This window comes from Panicum virgatum, chromosome 1K (genome assembly GCF_016808335.1).
Source record: "Panicum virgatum strain AP13 chromosome 1K, P.virgatum_v5, whole genome shotgun sequence".
NCBI classification, from domain to species: domain Eukaryota; kingdom Viridiplantae; phylum Streptophyta; class Magnoliopsida; order Poales; family Poaceae; genus Panicum; species Panicum virgatum.
Window position 1 is genome coordinate 27,942,773 of NC_053136.1, and position 24,110 is coordinate 27,966,882.

At 42.9% G+C, this 24,110-nt stretch overlaps 1 protein-coding gene across 1 annotated transcript; it reads right to left on the reverse strand.

Annotated features, from left to right (window-relative positions):
- Positions 1 to 21,866: 21,866 nt before the first annotated feature.
- On the reverse strand, positions 21,867 to 22,629 carry LOC120701075 (polyubiquitin-like). The gene has a single exon (XM_039985245.1). The coding sequence runs from the start codon at positions 22,595 to 22,597 to the stop codon at positions 21,941 to 21,943; it is 657 nt and encodes a 218-aa protein (XP_039841179.1). The 5' UTR covers positions 22,598 to 22,629; the 3' UTR covers positions 21,867 to 21,940.
- Between the last annotated feature and the right edge of the window lie 1,481 nt (positions 22,630 to 24,110).

Genomic DNA, 24,110 nt, shown 5'->3' on the forward strand with positions numbered 1-24,110 from the left:
TGATGATGAATCAAGTTCAAGCGATGAAGAATATCCAAGGGCCGTGCTATACCATCACCGTAAGATTGCCGAGCATGTACATGAGCTCTATGAGCTTGGGTACAAAACTCTCATTAGAGGGAGTGCGGTTGGAATGGAGAAGATGGTGAAGAAAAAGAACAAATCAAGATCTCAAGCTCTCTTCGCCATCTACAAGCCCAAGAAAAGTGGTGAAAGCTCAAGTCACATGAAAAATTCCAAGAGCTCCACCACCCATCGCCCTCGGAGATCATCACCACCTCCCATGTGTCTCATGGTACAAGGTAATAACGATGTAAGTGATGACTCCTCCAATGATGAATCCGATGTTGAAACTGATGAAATTAGTGAGATGATGACACTTCTTCATAATCAACAAGAACATCTCACTAAACAAAATAAAGAAATCAAGGCTCTCAAGGCTAAAGAAAAACTTCATGCTTCATTTGTCTCAAGATATGAGAACTTGCTAAACAAATTCAATTTGTTAGACAATGAGCATAAAGAACTTAAAATAAAATATGAGAGTTTTGAATCTAAAAGTGAATCATCATCGGATAAATCATTTCCTTGCAATATTCCTTGTGCTATTCCCATTGTCAAGGTAGATGCGTCTACCTCTTGTGATCTAACCCCTTGCAATGAGGATGTGATTGTAGAAACATGTGATGATCTCATTGCTAAGGAAAATGATGAGCTCAAACAAAAGGTAGAAAGGCTAATGGCGGACTTGAGGCGGCTCAAAGGAAAGTACACTCAAGAGCAAGTCCCAACCTTCTCAAGATAACCCCCTCACGGGCGTGAAGAAGCTTGAGAAGGGAGAAACCGTGACTTGCTTCAAGTGTTGCAAATAAGGCCATAAGTCCTACTAATGCAAGGAGAAAGAGGGCGAAGCAAAGGGCAAAGAAAATGGCAAGACCAAGAACTTGAAAAAGAGCAAGAAGGGACACAAGAAGGCTAAGGAGATCAAGAAAAACACATCTCCATACTTGAAGGCCTCATTGGTGTACACCAAGCCCACCCACAAATTCAAGCAAAAGAGCGACCGCTACATTCTCAAGAAGAAGGAAAATGGCAAAGTGGTTGCTCATGCCATGGGGTGGAGACATCAAGGATGGAACCGGCCTATTTGGGTGCCTAAGGAAATAATCAATACCATGGATGACTTCCAAAGGTTTTGGGTTCCAAAGACTTAGAAGATGAGAGCGGTAACGGGGAATTTGGAGGCTTGGCAAGGTTTGGGATGCATGAGTAGGGATGCATCATGCAAAGTTGAATTAAAGCCAAGTTATGGATTAAAGATTAGTGACCCAAATTCCCCTCCCCTACATATGAGGTAATGAGCAAGGTAAAAGGATGATCTCAATTTCATTTGATATCCTTCATGCATCATTGTAGCTCAATGCCTCTCTAGGAATGCATGATCTTATCTTTACTATTGGTATCTTTCATTTGATATGCTTTCCTAGAAATTTCATATGGTAGGTTGTCTATGCTTTATCATATCTTGTTGCAACCTACATAAGCTTACTTGTTTCTCTCACATGGCATATGACTTTCATTTCATATCTTGCAATTTGATATCTCTCATATTCGTGGTAAAAATGCTTTTGATATCAATTGCTTGCTTATGATGCCATGATTAGCAAGTTATCAAGTTAAATCCCCACTATGTGTAATACAAGTGCATACATTTGTGAGTGATTCAAATACTAATGCACATATTTAGGGGGAGCTAACTCTATAGCTTATTTTTGTGTGACTAATATGCTTTACAACTGCTATTTGTTGTAGTCACCTAGAGCTATCTCCATGGGTTCAAATTTCTTTTGAACACTACCCCTACAAGTCACAATTGGCATCACAATATGTGTTAAGATGATCATTATTAGGCTTATAGGTCCAAGAGATGAAAATATCCAAAACCCCGAAGAAATCAGGTCAAAAGAACCAAGACAGAGGTAATTTGCACTCACCGGTTAAACCGACGTGAGGCAAATTACATACACCGGTGCAATGAGCTCAGAGAAGACTCAGTCAGCAGAGTGCACCGGATGAACCGACGATGGGAAAAATGATGGCGTCGGTGCAATGGACCTAGAAGCTGAGGCTAGGGTTTGGCGTCGGTTGAACCGAGGATGCCTGAAGACAAGCGTCGGTGCAGTTGTCCAGAGACTCCGTTTTTGGGGGTTTCTGAGCTTACATACACCGGTTAAACCGACGGTGCTTTTCAAGAGTGTCGGTGCAATTGATCAAGTAGACATTGGAGCAGTAACGGCTAGTTACTGGGAAAAAGCATTCACCAGTTGAACCGGTGATGACAAAAACAGAGCGTCGGATCAACCCGTGTTAAGGAATTTCGTCAGCCTTTTCCTGACGGCTAGTTTGAGGGGTTGAGCTATATATATGCCACCCCACGCCTCATTTGTAAGGGCAGGAGACTAAGAAAGCATAAAATAGTTGAAGATCCTCTCCAACCACCTTAGAGCTTTATTGTATATCATATAGGTTTAAGCACACTTGTGATAGTGCTTAGTGCTTGATTAGGCTTAGTTCTTGAGAGAACTAGCATGAGTAAAAGCCTTGCTGCGGAAAGCATCTTGTGTACTCGTCGTGTGACCCTCCGACTTGGTGTGGAGAGGCAACGACACTTTGTGCGGGGAAGGAGACCCTTTGGTGAGAAGCTCTGATAGTGAAGACGGTGCCGTTGGTGACGCTTCGAGAGAGACGGTGGTGGTGGCCTTTGTCTTGGTGACTTGGGGTCACTTAGCCTTTGCTTGCCGGAAGCCTTGGTGGCGAACGCAAGACGGTGATCAAGCGAAGAGACTCGGCATCACACTTGTTCTTGTTGGACAAGTGGCCGTGGACGTAGGGAGGGACTTGGTGTCCTAACCGAACCACGTTAAATCATGTGTCTTGGTGTCTTCACGGGAGTTTGCATATTCTCTCCATTACCTCTTTACTTACCATATTACGTTTCCGCATTTACTCTATCTTGCGTACCTTTACTTTCCTAGTTAGTTTGATTAGGATTGGCTATAGGTTGCAAGTCTTTTGGGGTAAGTAGAGAGTAGCATAGATAAACCTTAGTCATAACTAGCATGTGTAGGATGTGTTAGGTTTATCTTATGCAAGTAGTTTGAGCCCTAGGATTAGAAAGCGAATCAGCGACCCTATTCACCCCCTCCCCCTCTAGGGTCGGACACCCCGGTGATCCTTACAACCGGTCCAAACAGAGGAGCTCGCGCGGAGAGTTTCTACTGCTGCGCGATCATGCGTGTCAGTGTTGTGACTGATTTCTGCGTCAACACCCAGCGATTGGATTCGGATCGGTGGGTGTTCGTGCTTCCGCCGGAGACCAGGAGAGAAATAGCTCAGTTGGGGATGCGCTTGATGCTGCTGATTCGTGCGGACGTGGAACCTTTGGAAGAGCCAGAGTTGTTTTTTTAGGATCGTGCCACCTTTTATTGATTCATAGTCACCCTAGTACTGATGCCTTCAGGAGGCTCAAAAAACCAAACTTGCCTATGTAACTCAAACAAAACAGAGCTCCTAGCTAAAGAGTGGGCATCCCCATTGGATTCTCGCCCCTCGTGTACAAAAACAGAAGACTCAAAACAACTAGAGCTAGCCTGGATCTCACGGACAGCGTGACCATAACTTCCCAGCGCGATGGATTTAATGCTCCGCACCACATTGGCGCTATCACAAGCCAACTGAACCTTGCTTAGATTAAGGTCGGTGGCGAGAGCAACTCCCTCTCTGCAGGCTAGGGCTTCCACCGTCCCCGGATCAAGACCTCTGTCCAAAATTAGCACTGATGCACCAATGAATAATCCAGAGCCGTCCCACGCTATAGCTGCAGCCGCTGCTCTTCCCGAATTCTTCGATACTGGCGCATCTATATTTATCTTCATCACTCCCTCCGGTGGAGGGATCCATCTGGGGCTTCTTTGCAGGTTTGGCCGTCCCGGGCGTTGCTCTGGCTTGGGCAGCTCCAAATCAGCAACAAATCTATTAATGAAGCAATGTGTGGACAACGGGCTCTTATAGGACTCCTCGAAGATGGCCTTGCGCCGAGCATACCAGATAGCCCACATGGTGACTACAACTCTAACCATAACAGGTCGTGGTAGCGCCTCCCCTGCCGCTGCCCACCATCTTCTTCCTTCCTCCTCCATTACGGAAGCAAGATGATGTTCAGTTACTTCTGTGTCCTCCAGAGCCCACACGCAGTGGGCCAATTTGCACTCAAATAATGCATGCTTCCAGGAGTCTTGGGCGCCACAGATAGTGCAGGAACTTTGTGCTGCCATGTTTCTCCTGTATCGGACATCATCCGTAGGCAAAGAGTGTCGGAATAGCCTCCACAAGAAAACTCGGATCTTTGAAGGGATCTCCAGCTTCCAAATCCCCAGCCATTCTTTCTGCTCTGATCTTGTATCAGACCCTGATGCATAATGCTAAAAAAAGGCAGTTGCGTGCTCCTTGTAAGTAACAAGCATCCTGTAAGCTGATCTGACAGAAAAAACTCCCTTGCTGTCGAAGTGCCACGCCCGAAAATCTTCTTGTTGCCTGGTACACAGTGGGATCTTAAGAATCGACTCAATATCAATCGGAGTGAAGAACTCTGCCAGCTTCAGTCGATCCCATGTTGCCGTAGTTGCATCAATCAGTTCACTCACCTATTGAGGAACTGCCCCTTGATAATCTCTAACAGGTCTTATGGGCCTGCGGGAACCCTCCCTCGGTAGCCAGCTGTCTGTCCATATGTTTGTTGTTTCTCCAGTCCCGATCCTTCGAATCAATCCCTGTCGCAATACATCCCTGCCGTCAAGTATTGCACGCCAGATACGGGATGGTCGCGGACCCAGCTGTGCTTCTAGGAAACACTCATTAGAGTAATAAACTGCCTTCAAGATTCTTGCACTGAGAGAGCCTTGATCATGTAATATCCTCCAGCCTTGCTTTTGTGGCAGAACCACAAAACAGAAGCTATCCTGTAATTTTCATACCAAAACATGTAGCCATTTATTCAGAACAATTCATTCATTCAGACAACACCTAGAAAAAGATTGAATTATACAGGTTAAACCAGAGCAAAACAGAAGCTCAAAATTTAACAGTAGGTAGACACAGATATTATTTAGCTGATGTGTATATTTCATGATTTTATCTACAAATAATTAATTCTGAGAAAATAAACAAAACAGACATCAATCTAAAATGATTCATTTTTAACTTCTGTTCTGTTCATGAACTGGTGCTCAAACATCACGGAAAAGCTAAACTATTCAAAGAGAACTGCCATAAATATTCTAATGATTTATCATCAACATAAACTATTTATCATAATTAAAGTCTACTAAACAAGCATTAAATCAAAGAAATAGCTACACATGAGAACTGACCACGGAATTTTTATAGAAATACTATATTCACATGATTAATTCACCATAAAAATTTCACTACAATACATGGCTTCAAGCAATAGTTAAGAAAAAGATAAAACAACTAGTCTTTATATACCTAGTGACACAAATCAATTTGTACAGCAAAAACTTTCAACAAACATCCATCATATTTTGATTCTACTGCATAGAGCTTTACACAAGGATTCTAGAACAACTGGATTAGCTATTTTACAAATTTTCTATGAATTTCTATTGAATTTCAAAGTTTACAGCTAGAAATAACAAATAAGTCCCTAGTAACACTATTCACTTGAGTCACTGACTAAGCAGATAGCCCGCTGGCATTTCTCGAATTCTAACAACCAAGTCCCTAGCCGTAGTAAAGGAACAGAGGAAGGAATCGGTCGGATTCCCGGCGGCTAGGCTCGCCGGCGGCGATAGGGATCTTGGGGAAAACGAAGAGGAGGTCGAGGCGGACCCCTGGGTACCCTTGGCGCAACAGGAGAGGGCCGGAGGAGGCGGATTGATGGAGGAGGGCGGTCGGTGGCGGAGGAGGCTCGTCGGCGGGGCTATTCCGGTGGGAATTGGTCGACGAGAAGTGGTCGGGAAGGCGCGCGAGGGTGAGGCGGAGCTGTTGGTGGGGTCGGCATGGGCGGAGCTACTCTGGAATGGCGGGTCGACGGCGGCTTGAGCTCGCCAGCGTTCGGGGTGGAGTGGCGGCGGCGTTCTGAGGCGTAAGAGCGTGGAAAAGGCGAAAGAGTGAGGAGAAAAGCTTGCTGAGGTTTTTGTGGTGCTCGTGCACGCGAAAGATCGAGAGCTGGGCCTCTGAGTTGGGCTCTCCATGGCGGCGGCGAGGTGGCGGCCGCGCGGTGCGCTACTGCTGTGTAGCACGGGTTGGAGAGCTCCAGCGCGTGGGCAAGAAGCGGTGGAGGAGGTTGGGAGCGACGCGTGGGCGCCAACGCGAAGCAGGAGGTGGCTCGGGGGCGGCCCTGAGCGGCGGGCGGTGCGGCAGTGCGTCGGTGAGAGGAGAAGCAGAGAGGCAGGCAGGAGGAAGGAGAAGAAAGGACTAGTTTGCAATTTCCGAAAATTCCAGGGACCCAACTGTAAACCAGCAATAACTTTCAATCTATAGCTCAAATGAAAAAGTGCCCAACATGAAAGTTGTTCAACTTTTCAAGATCTACAACTTTGATGTTGTGCAAAAATTTATTTGATTAAAGGTTAAAGAGTTATTTTTGAAAACATAAAGAGGATTTGAATTCAAAGGACTTTTGTCTTTTCCATGGAAATTTCACATCAAATCTAGGTTGAAATAAAAGATTTCCTGCCAAGTAATGATTACACTACATTTTATAAAAACACCCTCCACAAAAGCTATAATCACACATCCTATTCAAATATAACTATAGAGATGACCCTGGAACAATTCATAATTACACAAAGGTCCTTAAAATTTTCAAATAGGCCCTTGCTCAAGCAATTCACACATGAAGCATAGGAAATAAATGTAGTTTTCTTGTGCAGACACCTAGGGTGTCACAGCCTTCCCCCCTAAAAGGAATCTCGCCCCGAGATTACAGGAAGAAAAGGAATGGAAAGATTTGATACCTGAATTTGTTCTAAGAAAGTCAGGAAAGTTTCTTTGGAGAAAAGTTTCAGTCTCCCAAGTGGCTTCTTCCTCAGTATGATGATTCCATTAGATTTTGTACATTTTTAATTTCTCCCTTCTAGTACTTCTTTCCTTGGTGTCAAGAACTTTGATTGGATACTCCGTATAAGATAGATCGGTTTCAATCTCGATATCCTGTGGTTCAAGGATCTCAGTGGGCACTTTGATGCACTTCCTAAGTTGTGATTCATGGAAGACATCATGAATGGCAGCCAACTGAGAAGGAAGACGAAGTCGGTAGGCAACGGGTCCACAAGTTTCGATGATTTCAAATGGTCCGATGTATCGGGGTGCTAATTTCCCTTTGATACCGAAGCGTTGAACACCTTTAGTAGGAGATACTCGCAAATATATGAAATCCCCTACCTTGAACTGTAAAGGATCTCTTCTTTTGTCTGCATAACTTTTCTGTCTTGATTGGGCTGCTTTAAGATTAGTCTGGACAACTTTGACTTTCTCCTCTACCTCAGAGACTAAATCTGGCTCAAAGATTTTGCGTTCTTCGGCTTGTGACCAACTCAAAGGAGTTCGACATCTTCGACCGTATAACGCTTCAAATGGTGCTATTTGCAAGCTGGATTGATAACTGTTATTATATAAAAACTCTGCCAGTGCTAGGCATTTATCCCAGTTCTTGCCATATTGAATAGCACATGCCCTCAACATGTCTTCAAGGATTTGATTTATTCGTTCAGTTTGCCCATCTGTTTGTGGATGATAAGCTGAACTACGAATCAATTTAGTTCCAAGGGATTCTTGCAATTGCTCCGAAAAACATGCAACAAACTGAGCCCCACGATCAGAAATGATCGTCTTTGGAACTCCATGTAAACGGACTATTTGATCAAAATAGATCTCTGCATACTTCTTGGCATAATAAGTCGTATGAACTGGAATAAAATGAGCGGTCTTGGTGAGTCTATCAACGATTACCCAAACAGAATCATGCTTCTGAGAAGTGTTGGGTAAACCGACAATAAAATCCATACTGATGTCCTCCCATTTCCAGGATGGAATGGGTAAAGGTTGAAGAGTACCAGCTACTTTCAAGTGACTAGCTTTAACTCTTTGACAGACATCACACTCAGAAACATATCTAGCGATCTCTCTTTTCAGTCGAGTCCACCAGAAATTTTGTTTAAGATCTTAGTACATCTTTGTACTACCTGGATGAATAGAAAACTTTGATAGATGTGCTTCATCAAGGATTTGCTTTCTAAGCTGATGATTTTTGGGTACAGCAAGTCGAGATTCAAACCATAGAACTCCTCTATGATCAACACGGAAACACTTGTATTTTGCTTCTCCCTGGGATAGCTTTTCCTTGATGATCTTGATACCCTCATCATGTAATTGTGCCATGATGATGCTATCATGAAGTGTAGGCTCGACGGCTATATGGTTCAGACTCCCTTGAGGTACCATTTCCAGATTTAGTTTCATCATTTCCTGGCATAGAGTTTCATTGAATGGCTCCACAGATAGGCAATGGCATTGTGACTTGCGGCTGAGTGCATCCACAACCACATTAGCCTTTCCTGGATGATAGTGCACTTCTAGATCATAATCCTTTATCAACTCTAGCCAGCGTCTCTGTCTCATGTTGAGATCAGCTTGGGTGAAGATATATTTTAGGCTCTTATGGTCAGTGTAAATATTACAATGAGTTCCCATAAGATGATGTCTCCAAAGCTTGAGAGCGTGTATAACAGATGCTAACTCCAGATCATGTGTTGGATAATTCTTCTCATGATTCCGGAGAGCTCTTGATACATAAGCAATAACTCGGTTGTCTTGCATAAGCACACAACCAAGTCCCGTACCAGAAGCATCACAATAGACATCAAAAGGTTTGGTACTGTCCGGTGTAGCCAACACTGGAGCAGTAGTGAGCCGTGCTTTGAGAGTTTGAAAGGCTTCTTCACATTTATCATTCCAAACAAACTTCACTCCCTTCTTTAATAACTCCGTCATAGGCTTGGCTATTCTGGAGAAATCAGGAATGAATCGACGATAATATCCAGCTAAACCCAGAAAACTGCGAATTCGATGAACTGAAGTAGGAGATTCCCAATCCATCATTTCTTGTACTTTAGTTGGATCAACTGATATACCATCACTGGATATAGTATGGCCTAAAAATTTCACACTATCCAGCCAAAATTCACACTTGGAGAATTTGGCATAAAGATGATGATCCCGTAATCGCTGAAGAACTATGCGTAAATGCTCAACATGATCTTCTTCATTCTTGGAGTAGATCAAAATGTCATCGATGAATACCACGACGAATTTATCCAGCTCCGGCATGAAGACTGAATTCATCAAGTACATAAAATATGCTGGGGCATTGGTAAGACCAAAAGACATAACCAGATACTCATAGAGTACATATCTGGTCGAGAAAGCAGTCTTTGGAATATCACAAGGCTTGATCTTTATTTGATGGTATCCGGAACGAAGATCAATCTTAGAGAAAACCTTGGCTCCAGCTAACTGATCAAACATGATATCAATGCGGGGAAGAGGATACTTGTTTTTAATAGTGACCGCATTGAGTGGTCGATAATCAACACATAGCCTCAAACTATTGTCCTTCTTCTTCACAAACAGGGCTGGACATCCCCAGGGTGAAGAACTTGGACGTATAAAGCCCTTCTCAAGAAGGTCTTGAAGTTGGATTTTCAATTATGCTAACTCATTTGGAGGCATTCGGTACGACCTCTTAGAAATAGGGGCGGTACCGGGTTGAAGCTTAATAACAAACTCGATATCTCTATGAGGGGGCATTCCAGGTAAATCATTTGGAAATACGTCCACATACTCACACACAACAGGAATATCTTCAATCTTAGCTTCTTTTGTAGCATAGGCACAAGAGTTGAAGCACTCTTGTTGTGGTAGATAGAGTATGGTGGCTCCTTGATATGGTGAATCTATCTCAATAGCTCGGGAAGAAATATCTAACAATACTTTATGTGTAGTCATCCAATTCATACCCAGAATAACATCCATGCCTTCTAAGTTCAACAAAATCAAATCTGTCTTTATCAATTTACTACCCAACTTAATTGGTACTTGTCTAATGATTTGATTGGAAGCAATCTTCCCACCAGGAGTTGCTATCATGTAAGATTTCTTGACATGACAAAAATCCAATCCTAACCTTGCCCCAAATTTAGCACTTATAAAACTATGAGTTGCACCCAAATCAAATAGTATGGCTGCGGGTTTATTGTGAATAGAGGAAGTACCCGACATGACTGGTGCTCCTTCGGGAAGATCTGCAAGAGTAGTGAAGTTAACTCGCCCTTGTCGGACTTGCACCATTTGCCTTTTGCCCTTGCTCTTGTTGTTGTTCTGGTTGGAGTTCTGCCCTGGATAATTTTTTCTGGGCTGCGGACAATTCTTGGCAAAGTGGGAAGTACTGCCGCAGTTGAAGCATCGATTATCACCATTCCCACAATTGAACTGTGGGGCATTTGGCCTTGGGCCAAACTGCTGCTGCTGCTAAGGCACTGGAGGTCTGAATCCTCCTTGCTGCTGAGGCAGCCTAAAAACAAGCCTGCCTGTTGGGGCATTTCTCGGTGGAGGTCTTGGTGGAGTATTCTTCACCAGACGATCCTCGGTGGCTGAGCACTCGAGGGTACTGTTGGTGCCTTCCGCTTCTTCTCAGCACGATGGGCAGCAATACAGTCCTCTTGAGTAATGACCAGGTTGACCAACTCATTGTAGGTATTTGGCTGAATAAGGTTCAGGCGTTCCTTGAGCTTGGTATTGAGGCCATGTCGAAAACGATCACGCTTCTTGGCATCAGTATCAGCATGATGGCCCGCATACTGGAACAAGTGATTGAAGACCTGTGCATATTGTAGAACAGTGCGGGTTCCTTGATTCAGAGCCAAGAACTCATTCAACTTTCTTTCAATCAGTCCCTCAGGAATATGATGTGATCTGAAGACATTTCGGAATTCCTCCCAAGAGATGACATGTCCAGCAGGCTGCATCGCACAATAATGATCCCACCATATACGTGCAGGACCACGAAGTTGCTGGGCGGCAAAGTGGGCCTTGTTTCCATCAGCACAAGGTACCGCTAGCAGAGCAAACTTGGAATCAATCGTACGGAGCCAAGCATCGGCATCCAAAGGTTCCTCCGTTCGCCTGAAAAGTGGAGGTTGGGTACCAAAGAATTCCTGGTAACCCGCGGGTTGTGCCTCCCGTCCTCCATGCTGTTGGCGTGGCTGATTTTGTTGCCCTTGGACCAGCTGGCGAAGCAATTCAGTTTGCATGGCCATTAATTCGGCTAGATTCGGCGGTGGTGGCGGTGGCTGCTGAGATCCACTGCCAGCCTCACGGCCAAAGCCTTCAGGCGATCCACGAGTATGACCAACCATCTGTAATTATGGAAGACATCCATTAGATGCATTTTTCTTGCTCCCAAAATCAATGGTACGTACAATGATCATACATTGGATATCAAAACAAAATCAGCAGAATTTTAACTAGATGTGGTGTAACACAATATGCACAACACATATTTGTTCAACCCACAAAACTCAGAATTGGTCAGCTGTTAGATGGCTTCATACTCCATCGTATTGATAATCAACGCTGAGAGCAAAAGGGTAAAGAAGATAATCTAGCGATTCACTCTTCATCGTTCTGTGCTATGCTGCTAATCAACAGAGATCATAGAAGTGATTGGACTAAAAATATAGTCTCACAGACTCAATAGGCTAAAATTTGTTGAGCGCACATGCCACAAAATTTGCAACATCTTTAGTATTCATCAAACGGTCTAGAAATGCACAATTGAAAAGATTTGGCATGTAGGAAGATTATGATTTCCAAACTGGTAGTCGCTACTTATATTACATCCAAAGTAGCTTTTTTCTTACAATCTAGCATCACACACCCTTACCACATATAATACAACAAGTGGTACTCCTCCCTAGGGCTATTTTACAACATTGTCTTCCCTATGTACATATATTACAACAAGAAAAACACAAGCTATCTAGGACAAGCCTAAGGTGCCTAGAAGTCGTCGAGGTTGCCCACAGAGGAAGCACTGCCGGAAGAAGAGAAGTCCGGCTGAGGGTTAGGCTCAGTAAGTGCGTGCTCTGAATCTAAATCAGAAACTCTCTCAACCTCCTCTGGGTCCTCTTCTGCTGCTGCAGGCTCGGCTGGAACAACTAGTCACTCCTGGAGTATACCAATATGGGCCATAGCATCATCCAGATCTGCTTGAAGCTCATGCACCTGCCCTTGAAGAAAACCAATCACTGTATTACGCTGCACTATCTCAGCACCATGCTCCATAGCCTGATGCTCAAACTGTGCAATGGCATGATCTCTTCCTGCAACAGCATCCTAAAGCCCCTGAATCTGAGTATCCCTCAAACGAAGACCTCGCTGGAAAGTCTGGGCCAAGTCTATCACCTGCTCCATGTGTCGCTGCTGAAGAATCTGATAGTGGGACTGAGCATTCATATATCTGGTCACAGCCTGAATAGTCTCATCCGCTACATCTCCAACTAAGTGCCCGAAGTGTGTGATCCTGAATAGCCACTCTGCATTGCCAGCATTGACTACTGGAAACAATCCAATAGGATACGCAGCTACCTCCTCGGGATGGTGCTCACAAAAAGTAGTAATAGCTTTGAGAGCTGCTGTCTCAAAAGCGTCCACAAGACGGTACCCAATCACCTCAATCTCAAGAGGTGGCCACTCCAAGGTGGGGTGCTGAGGAATGGTCATGGTAACTCTGTTCTTCTGAACTCCATCCTCAGAAAACTGGCGTCCCTTGTACCGGGGCGGGTCTGGGTAGTGAAAAATACGGAGTGTATCCCACAGAATCCTCGGAAAGCCCTCCCAGTATAAGCAATCAGTATGAGCACATCCCTCCTCATCCCAAAAGATATGGTGACAGCCCGCCATCTGAATCAAAAAGGATTCAAATGTGAGTAATATGATTATCTCAAGACTTCTCAAATATAATTTTAAGAAGACTGCGGAAAAATGTGATTCTAACTCAAAAGTTTACAAGGCTCAAGTGGTAAACAAACCACAATTGGTACTGGTTCATCATTTGAGATTCTATGGAACGAAAAGATCATCAAGACATCAAGATGGAACTATGGATAAAGACATAACTCAAACTCCCTCTCTCAAACCAAGTTTTCATTCAACCCTTTGTTTAACCACACTAAACATATTCTTGAAAACAAACTCTAGAGATTCCTTAAGAAAACTCATGTAACATTTCCCAATTCTAGGAATCAAAGCAAACATCAACCAATATGCATGCACGTCCTGTTCGTTCCACACAAGATAAACAATTTCCAACTATGGTTGGGCTTACGTGGTTAGCACGGTGGCATAACATAGATATGGCTCTCCCTATATAGCTAGTCGATAAATTCTAACCGTTCTTAACTTATCGAATCGCGGTTAGTGTACCTGCAGAAGATTGACAGAACATATATATATCCATTGAACCTTTCATGCCAGCACACATGAAAGCGTCCCCATACATTACCGCTCACTATAGAAGCGGCAACCATACAATTTCCGCCGTATGGCCAACGTTAACATACGCTACTCAGTGGCGTATTCTCAATTTCCTTTACTCCCAATATAGTCGACCGAGGTCGGTATATTGGCAGCAGCTCAAGTAGGCCACTGCTTGAGCGCAGCGTTCGGTTCGCATCGCCGATGGGAAGGTCAGACTCCCTCAGCTGACTGAGTACACTTTACTTCCAATATAGTCAACTAATAGTTGGTATATTGGGAGCACCTCAAGTAAGCCACTGCTTGAGGGCAGCGTTCGGCTCGCATCACCGACGGGAAGGTCAGACTCCCTCAGCTGACTGAGGATCCTTACCTTCTTACCTTAACGTAGGTGCGTCGTTACAGAAATTAAGGGTTGCTTGTGAGTATGGTTTGACAATATGTAAAGTGCTGGAAGTCAGATAACATAAACCATACATAAATAGCCACCTAGTAATTCTCGTAAATTCCCTAGGACTTTACATTCTATGCACAACCCTTAACGAATCCAACGTAGTTTTTCGAAATTCTTTGTTGTTCCAATTTTATATGGAAAGCGATTTTTAAGGTTCCAACACCTCTGGTGTACGCTTGCAGCTCTAATACCAGTTGTGGCAGAACCACCTGAATTATCCCGGCTCAAGTGCGCAGGCCATCACCATAAAGGCAACACCGGCTCAAACGCACTTCAAACGGAATAATTCTTGGTCTGTCGGGTAACGTCCTGATACAACCACCGGTTCTCGGATCGAACAAGCATACCCCGCACGAAGGCGAGTCCAGAGATATTACAACCACAATTTTACAACACAGGCAAAGTAGTGATTACAAACCAGTTCAAACCATTATTACAAAACCAAAATTAGTAAAACAGTTATACAAACTATAACTATAAGTTCAGAGTTTGAAAAGCAGCGGAAAGAGAAAATGACGCCTACAACACGTCGCAAAGGTATACCAAGCTAGCCCAAGCAAGGTATCACTCGTCAGGGTCATTACCGGCCGAAGACGAATCCCACTCTATGGACCAGCTAGGAGGCAAAGAGCAGGGATAAGTCAAGCTAGCGATCTGGTCCTCAAAGCTCATACCTGAAAAGGTTTCAATAGCAAGGCTGAGTATTCTAATACTCAGCAAGACTTAACCGTCAACGGGTATACGTAGCCCACCTAACTAGACTATGCAGGGTTTTGTGAGGCTCTGGTTTTCCTTTTTGCTGAAAAGCAATAAAGAGTAGGTCCTTACTTTCAATTTTTAGCTTCCAAGATTCCAGTTGATTGACCATTCTATGTAAGCAACTACTATTCAACCATGGTAGAACTCTAAGCAAACATCAAGATTGATCATAATATTGTTGCTCTTATTACTCTGTGTGGCAAAGGGATCAAGTAGTCCCAAACTGTGAGAAGCAGACGATTCGAATCGAATTTGTTAACCTGGCCAGACAGACCTAACACACACGTTTGGAACACCGTCGGGTCGTTCCCAAACAAGCATTTACCTTTCTTTCCGGCTTGTGGATAGAGTCACTCTCCCCGGCTACAGGGCTCCAAGGTCCAACCTTGTCCCTCCTAGCCGTAGTGTTGCGCAACATAAAAATAAAACCTATCCTAAGAGAGAGTGAGAGGTATATCCACTCCCCGGTCCAATCGGCTACTAGGCTTACCGCGTACCATATTTACGGCATGTGGCTAGTACTTTCAAAAACTTAACCACCGCTACCACACATCGCGACCTTAGCAAGTTCATCAACACAGATGGGGTCTCACACAAGGTCATGATATCGAACACAACCCCAACCGTCGTCCTTATATTGATAACAGAAAGTAAACAAGCAGTTCAAATAAAGCTCGCGAGTGACAAGCAATCACTCGACTTTTACCAGTCCTATAAGCTTAGCAATTAATCGAACTCAGGTCTAGTGTTCAATACATAGGTTCCTAGGATCATGCATCTAGAGTTTCAATTCAAATCCTAAGAACTGTAAATGCACAAGTAAGTAGTAACAGTAAATGGTAATAATTTGAAATATAGGTTATGTCCGGGGCTTGCCTTCTCGGTAGTCACTAACTATTTCAGCCTTGGGCTCTTCCGAACTTTGGTCCGGGGCTTCAGTTAGTACAACAGTGTTCACTTGAGCTTCGAGATCACCTCCTTCGGAATCAGGGATCAGCTCGTACGTCCCATCCGATAAAGCAGTCGTATCTATATGTGATGCAAGAGAAGAAATTATAAACAAACTTCACTTCACGATAAAGTTGTAGTCTAACAATTAACAAACATACTTATCACATGGGCAATCATTTATAGAGTAGTTAATTAACATATCTAACTACACAAGGCATCATGATCAACAGCATAAGAAAGCTATACTAACTTCCTAAACAAGTGGGAGTAGTTTCCTATAGCAATTAAATCATGGTTTGTTAATAAATCAAAAACTCAGAGAACAAATAGTAATAAATTTAGAAAAAATTACATTAAACAAAATATGAATAGAGTAAGCTATCCTGTAAATTTCATGCAAAAACATATAGCCATTTATTCAGAACAATTCATTCATTCAGACAACACCTAGAAAAAGATTGAATTATACAGGTTAAACAAGAGCAAAACAGAATCTAAAAATTTAACAGAAGGTCTACACAGGTATGATTTAGCTAATTTGATTTTTTCATGATTTTATCTACAAACAATTAATTCTGAGAAAATAAACAAAACAGACATCAATCTAAAAAGATTCATTTTTAACTTCTGTTATAGTCATGACCTAGGGCTCAATCTTCATGGACATGCTAAAATATTAAAGAGGAACAGTCATAAATATTCTCATGATTTATCATCAGCATAAACTATTTATCATAATTAAAGTCTACAAAAGAAGCATTAAATAAAAGAAATATCTACACATGAGAACTGACCACGGAATTTTTATAGCAATACTATATTCACATGATTAATTCACCATAAAAATTTCACTGCAAGACATGGCTTCAAGCAATAGTTAAGAAAAAGATAAAACAACTAGTCTTTATATACCTAGTGACACAAATCAATTTTTACAGCAAAAACTTTCAACAAACATCCATTATATTTTGATTCTACTGCATAGAGCTTTACACAAGAATTCCAGAACAACTAGATTTGCTATTTTACGAATTTTCTACGAATTTCTATTGAATTTCAAAGTTTACAGCTAGAAATAACAAAAAAGTCCCTAGTAACACTATTCACTTGAGTCACTGACTAAGCAGATAGCCCCCTGGCGTTTCTCGAATTCTAACAACCAAGTCCTTGGCCGTAGTAAAGAAACAGAGGAAGGAATCGGTCGGATTCCCGGCGGCTAGGCTCGCCGGCGGCGATAGGGATCTTGGGGAAAACGAAGAGGAGGTCGAGGCGGACCCCTAGGTACCCTTGGCGCAACAGGAGAGGGCCGGAGGAGGCGGATCGACGGAGGAGGGCGGTCGGTGGCGGAGGAGGCTCATCGGCGGGGCTATTCCAGTGGGAATTGGTCGACGAGAAGTGGTCGGGAAGGTGCACGAGGGTGAGACGGAGCTGTTGGTGGGGTTGGCGTGGGCGGAGCTACTCTGGAATGGCGGGTCGACGGCGGCTTGAGCTCGCCGGCGTTCGGGGTGGAGCGGCGGCGGCGTTCTGAGGCGTCAGAGCGAGGAAAAGGCGAAAGAGTGAGGGGAAAAGCTTGCTGAGGTTTTTGCGGTGCTTGTGCACGCGAAAGATCGAGAGCTGGGCCTCTGAGTTGGGCTCTCCACGACGGCGGCGAGGTGGCGGCCGCGCGGTGCGCTACTGCTGCGTGGCACGGGTTGGAGAGCTCCAGCGCGTGGGCAAGAAGTGGTGGAGGAGGTCGGGAGCGACGCGTGGACGCCAGCGCGAAGCAGGAGGTGGCTTGGGGGCGGCCCAGAGCGGTGGGCGGCGCGGCAGTGCGCCGGCGAGAGGAGAAGCAGAGAGGCAGGCAGGAGGAAGGAGAAGAAAGGACTAGTTTGCAATTTCCGAAAATTCCAGGGACCCAACTGTAAACCAGCAATAACTTTCAATCTAGAGCTCAAATGAAAAAGTGCCCAACATGAAAGTTGTTCAACTTTTCAAGATCTACAACTTTGATGTTGTGCAAAAATTTATTTGATCAAAGGTTAAAGAGTTATTTTTGAAAACATAAAGAGGATTTGAATTCAAAGGACTTTTGTCTTTTCCATGGAAATTTCACATCAAATCTAGGTTGAAATAAAAGATTTCCTGCCAAGTAATGATTACACTATATTTTATAAAAACACCCTCCACAAAAGCTATAATCACACATCCTATTCAAATATAACTATAGAGATGACCCTGGAACAATTCATAATTACACAAAGGTCCTTAAAATTTTCAAATAGTCCCTTGCTCAAACAATTCACACATGAAGCATAGGAAATAAATGTAGTTTTCTTGTGCAGACACCTAGGGTGTCACAGCTTTGCCAAAAGCGCCAGGTTGAAGAGTTCAATGTCTCCGAAGCCTAAACCCCCGGAGGACTTCGGATTCGTCATATCATCCCACGCCACCCAACAGGTTTTCCATTTGCCATCCTTGCTTCCCCACCAAAAGTTTCGAATTAAGCTTGTGATGTGCTAACATAAACCATGTGGCAATCTGAAGTAGGCCATTGAGTACGTCGGGATAGCTTGAGCAACCGATTTTATGAGGATCTCTTTTCCTCCTGCTAACAGGCTTTGTTATATCCACCTTTGGATCCTCTTCCAGACACGGTCCTTTAAGTACTTGAAGGCACCGTTCAACACGTTACCCGTGTCTGTAGGCATCCCCAGGTACTTCTCACTGAGTGAAACATTATGTACATCAAGTATTGACTTGATCGCTTCCCTAGTATTATCACGGTAGCCCTTTGCAAAATGAATTGAAGACTTATCTAGATTTATCTGCTGCCCTGATGCCCGGCAATAGGTCTGGAGGACGTCCTTGATTTCCCTTGCATTCTCTAAATCAGCTTTAAACAGAAACATGCTATCATCGGCGAAGAGCAAGTGACTAACCGTCGGAGCCAACGTTGCCACCTTAATTCCTTTAAGAGCTGATGACTGAACTTTGGATTTCAACAGGCACGAAAGGCCCTCTGCTGCTAGAACAAAGACATAAGGAGAAATAGGGTCACCTTGGCGTATACCTCTCGATGGGAAAAACTTCTCCAGGCTCTCACCATTAAAGAGAACCGAAAAAGACACTAATGTCACCAGCCGCATGACCATGTCCACCCAGGAAGGATGAAAACCCAGCTTGAGCATGATCTCACGTAGATAATTCCACTCCACTCTGTCATATGCCTTCTTCATATCGAGCTTTAGTGCACAGCAACGCTCATCCGCTGGCTGCTTCTTTTTCATAAAATGGAGGCACTCATAAGTTGCAATAACATTGTCAGTAATAAGACGTCCCGGGACAAACGCAGATTGTTCCTCTGAAATTATCTCTGGAAGGTGCTTCTTTAGTCTGTTTGCCAAGACCTTCGATGTGATCTCATAAATAACATTGCAAAGGCTGATCTGTCGGAACTGACCCAGTTCTTCCGGGCTGGCTACCTTCGGTATTAGCACGATGAAGGTGCTATTAATGCCCGCCGGATCATCCTCACCCTGCAAAACCCTCATCACTACAGATGTCACTTCACCACCACAAAGATCCCAGTGTCTTTGAAAGAAATGCACAGGATAACCATCTGGACCCAGGGCCTTCGTAGAGGAAACATCTGAAGAGCTGGAGTTGTTGTTGACTTGCTTGTTTATGGGCCATGAAAGCCGAAGCAGGCCTAGCCCACACTGGTAAAACGAACGGAAGCAGGCCCAGCCCACATGAGTGAAGTGTGAACCTGAACGGTGTGTATTAATGAAGCAAACCGGTATGATTGCGAATCACACAGTACAGACGCAGACGCTCACATACACGCATGCACACTCGCCCCTACGAACACACGCACGCAACCCTACCCCTATGATCACCTCCGAAAGACTGAGCCGGTTAAATCCTGGATAAATCCAGGAAAATGCGAGCACTAGCGCCGAGTCGAGAACTCGAACCCTGGTGGGCAGGTTCCACCACACGGAACCTTACCAGCAGAGCTACGCTCAGTTCGCAGCAAACCGATATGATTGATGTTGAAATGTAGCATGATCAAGTGCATTTCAATTCAATTTTTTCCTGAGTATATGTAGAATGATAAGTTATTTAAAAATTACATATGTTACCATCTAGTTAACCATTGTCATTTACGGTGCACTAAAGCAATGAGTATCGTTGTTTTCGCAGGTTTATTGTCAGTTCCAAAGTCCATTCAGATTTGGTTGCACTACACTACTGTCAGAAGATGCCTTGGTTAAAGACTGAATACTCAGTCTGCGTGAAGTGCTAGTCTCAAAGATATTACGGAATGATGTATGGAGTTCTAATAGATATCGAGCAATATAGTGCAATGCAAGTTTTGACACTAACATCGTGCCCTCACCGAATTCACGTTTATCTTGGTGCTACTGCTATCAATGTGTGCCATGAATTGATACAAAAATACTGCTGCTTGTCATTTTTTTTGAGTTGTATGGCTTACTGAAATGCTGTGAGAATATCCATGACATTTTATTTTTTATTACTGCCGTATCCTTTATCAGTTTTGAAAATAGTTCACATAAATATAGCCATAGACATATATCGGGTGTCATGTTTCATTGTTTTGTACACGCCATAATCTTAATCGTCCCAAAATATATTTAGTTTGAAGGTTTTTGTTTTCCTTTCCAATGATTGGAATCAATCAATTTTTCCCACATCTATGAAAATTTTGAAACAAAGCGATGTGCAATGATGCTGTCAGACAGTTCCAAGAGTTTTCTTTTATCCGATTATATACTACTGTGAATGATTGCCATGATCTTTAGTTGTATTTCTTTTTTTTTTCAAGGATAAGGTTCGAATTTATTAACTCGAAGCAGGTTACGCTCAGCATCGATGATATAAAAGAAGGGGCTTATCTGATACAAACAACAGTTGAAACCTCGTCATAAGCATATTTAGTCGAATAGTGAGCTGCCCTGTTTTTGTGTCTTGAGCAGTGAACAATCTCAACCTCCCCAGTCTCTTTTTCCTAAAAAAAAAAACTTCCCAGTCCCTTTGAGCGTGAGCCTTGACTTCCTTTAGCAGCAACGCCAAACGTCCACAGATTTTCTTCCTTGGAGTTCAAAGCCTTCGCCAGTCACCACATTGATGCATGCACTCAGTTTCCAGTAGGATATGAACTGACAGCCACTTGGATTTTTTTTATTTTTTTTGAAAAAGAGACAGCCACTTGGATTGCCAGGTGCAGAGGCCTTCTCGACCAAGACAGCGCTTCAGCTTCTGATGAGTTGCAACGGATCTGCCAAGAAAGATGATCTTTCCCAAACGAACCCCGCACGACAACAGCTGCTCTTTCCTGTCCTCCCATGGAACATCCACGTTAATTTTCATTTGCCCTGAACTTGGAGAGTTGGAGTGATTCAGCTCTGCTTCGACTCGTGATTCGTTTATCCCTGGGTCATCACAGTGAGCAGTTACTGCGCATAGCTTAGATTGCCTTTGCACAAACACCCTTTACTTTAAGGTCCAACAGGTCGGCATTGAGGAGAAATCTGCAGAACAAAACATCTTCTTTCCTTCATGGATTATCTGGTTTCTGTTGTGCAACAGCGGTGTACTCGTTAACCACATGCCCGCGTATAAATCCATTCAAGAGCTGTGTCGTACTGCATCTTTACTAACCACCCTCCGGCCGGAGGACACAAATTCAGGCACTCGTATGTCTGGTTGTATAAAGATAAATATGCACAGCTTGGCCGTGCACAAACTGCACCGCGGCAGCTAACTTGCATGTGTTGGTACGTTGGATTTTGCATGCTAGCTTCATACTATATTGCGTTACCCATTGTTCACATACAATGCACAAAAATCAGTCATACATCTCCAACCATGGTAAATAAAAAAACCAGAGACTTATCTAGCAAGATCATCTATATTTCTCAATCAACTGATGTCAAGACAGACCCGGAGTACGGGGCTACTCTTGATGATTTCACACATTAAGGTACGACGAAGAAAGTTTTACTGACAAACACACCACAACTTGAATGAACAAGACCATAGTGCAATGATGGTTTTATTGAGTACACACGCAGCTACTTTCTGCTGCCATGGAAAAGAATAAGACGGCAGCAAAAGAGACTTATTGTTGAGTGAACATGTATGGCATCCATCTCAAGAACCTCGAAGCCGGAGCACCATATGAACAGTAGACCCATTCTGTATGTCATAGTCTGCTAGGGTGCGGCCGTCCTCCAGCTGCTTGCCATGATAGATGAGGCGTTGCTGGTCGGGAGGAATACCGTCCTTTTCATGGATCTTCACCTTGACATTGTCAATAGTATCTGAGCTGTTAACCGCAAGAACGATGGTCGTCCCAAGTTGCGTCTTCACAGAGATCCGCATCAGGCCAGGAATTGGGTGGAGAACAAGAAGGGTGGACTCCTTGCAAATGTTGTGGTCTACTAAGGTGGAATTGTCCTCTAGTTGTTTGTTACCAAAAATGAGGCATTGCTGACCCTTGGGAAATCCTTCACTATATTCAAGCTTGGCCTTCACATTGTCAATATTATCTAAGCTATGAACCTTAAGAGTGATGTTCTTTCCTGCTAGTGTATCCGTTACATAGATCTGCATCTTTTCTTGGAGGTCAAGAGTGGATTGATGGTGGATGTCATAATCTGCCAATGTAAGGTTGTCGTCTAGTTGCTTTCCATCAAAGACAAGGCACTGTTCTTCTAGAATTTTTGCCTTAACACTATGCAAGGTATCTGATGGTCGGACTCTGAGACACATTGTCCTGCCAATGGGGCTCCTCACAAAGATTTTCATTCTGAGTGAGCATCACAATTATTTAGACAAGAATGTTATATATAGCTAGGCAACGATCCAAAAGGTCAACGGTTCCAAGGGGTAGTAGAAGCGGTAGTGAAATCATTAAAAGAATTGCGTGTATACAATGAAGAGATAGAATGGATATCTAGTTCTCATCTTGTCGAATACTTTCTAAATTGAATAGAACTAACGACGAGTTAATGCCAAATCAACCAAGAGGACTCTTAACACTGCAAAAGCTAGCACACACTTTATAGTTGCTTTTATGCACTGATCTAATTGAAAAACAGAATAAGTACCCCTTAATTTCCACCAGCACCTGAAATTAACAGCAGATGCTTTTTTTTAGGCTATAATACAATAGCAAAAAAATGGCAATAGCTCAAGTAGAGGAACAGGGAAAATCTACGGTTGGAGCTATGCATATAGCATAATATCATGTGATTCCAAATGTATAGGCAGAATATGATTTAGCAGAAAATATAAAGCATGCATGTAATTAGTAACTGTGGCAAGGGCACGTAACAAGAGGTCCAATCTAATACTCTACCCCATCTTTCTCTAGATGAGTAGAATTTCCCGCAAGATAAATGATAAACAATTACAGTATTCTCAATCTAACCAATCCAAAGATCCAACAAATCCTATGACACTGTAGTACGTAGAGGGTCCGTTTGTTGATTTTTTTTATTTTTCCAATTTTGCATAAATAAATGCCTACCCATGTAATTCGCTAATCTATACGCATATATCTGTTTCAAACGAACCCTTACCACCGTTTCATTTGGCTATAGCTATTTGAAATGACTATAAGGTGCTAGGAGCTAATTCCCATCAAATAAAAAAGGTGATTTATTTATTGCATTATGGGTAATAAAAATGGTATAACTTGTATTGGCACATTTGATCATGTCAAAAAAGTTAGTTGATTATAACCTAAAAACTATTTTGTATATTTATTAACAAAAGTGTACATGTTTGGAAAATCCCCGCTTGGTCATAAATTTGATGTGCTTAGAAATTCATGCAAATTTTACTCATAAGTAAAGTGGTTAAACTACAACTAAAAAAAAGACTAGTATTTTCCGGTAATCAACTTCTTAAATACATAGAAAGAGTAGTGCACGTCACACAGATATGAAACTACATAAACATTGTCACACTGTTATTATTATTATTATATAATTTGCATCATATATTGTTGCCGTGTGACTCCTACAGCGCAATTTTTATACGTTTAAAGCAACCAACTTTTTCCGATGCAATCAAATGTATTCTAACCCTAAACCATTTAGTTATACATAATTGAATTTAATTATTAAAAACATTTTTATGCCAGAAATTAGGTTCTAGCATATATAGCTGTTTCATCTGGCTATAGCTTAATAAAATGATGGCAAGGGTCTAACCCTTGACCTACTGCCAATTCATTTGGTTATAGACATTTGTAATGGCTATATACAGATTTGCATTTTTTAGGTAGACATTTATTTCTGCAAACTCCGAAAAT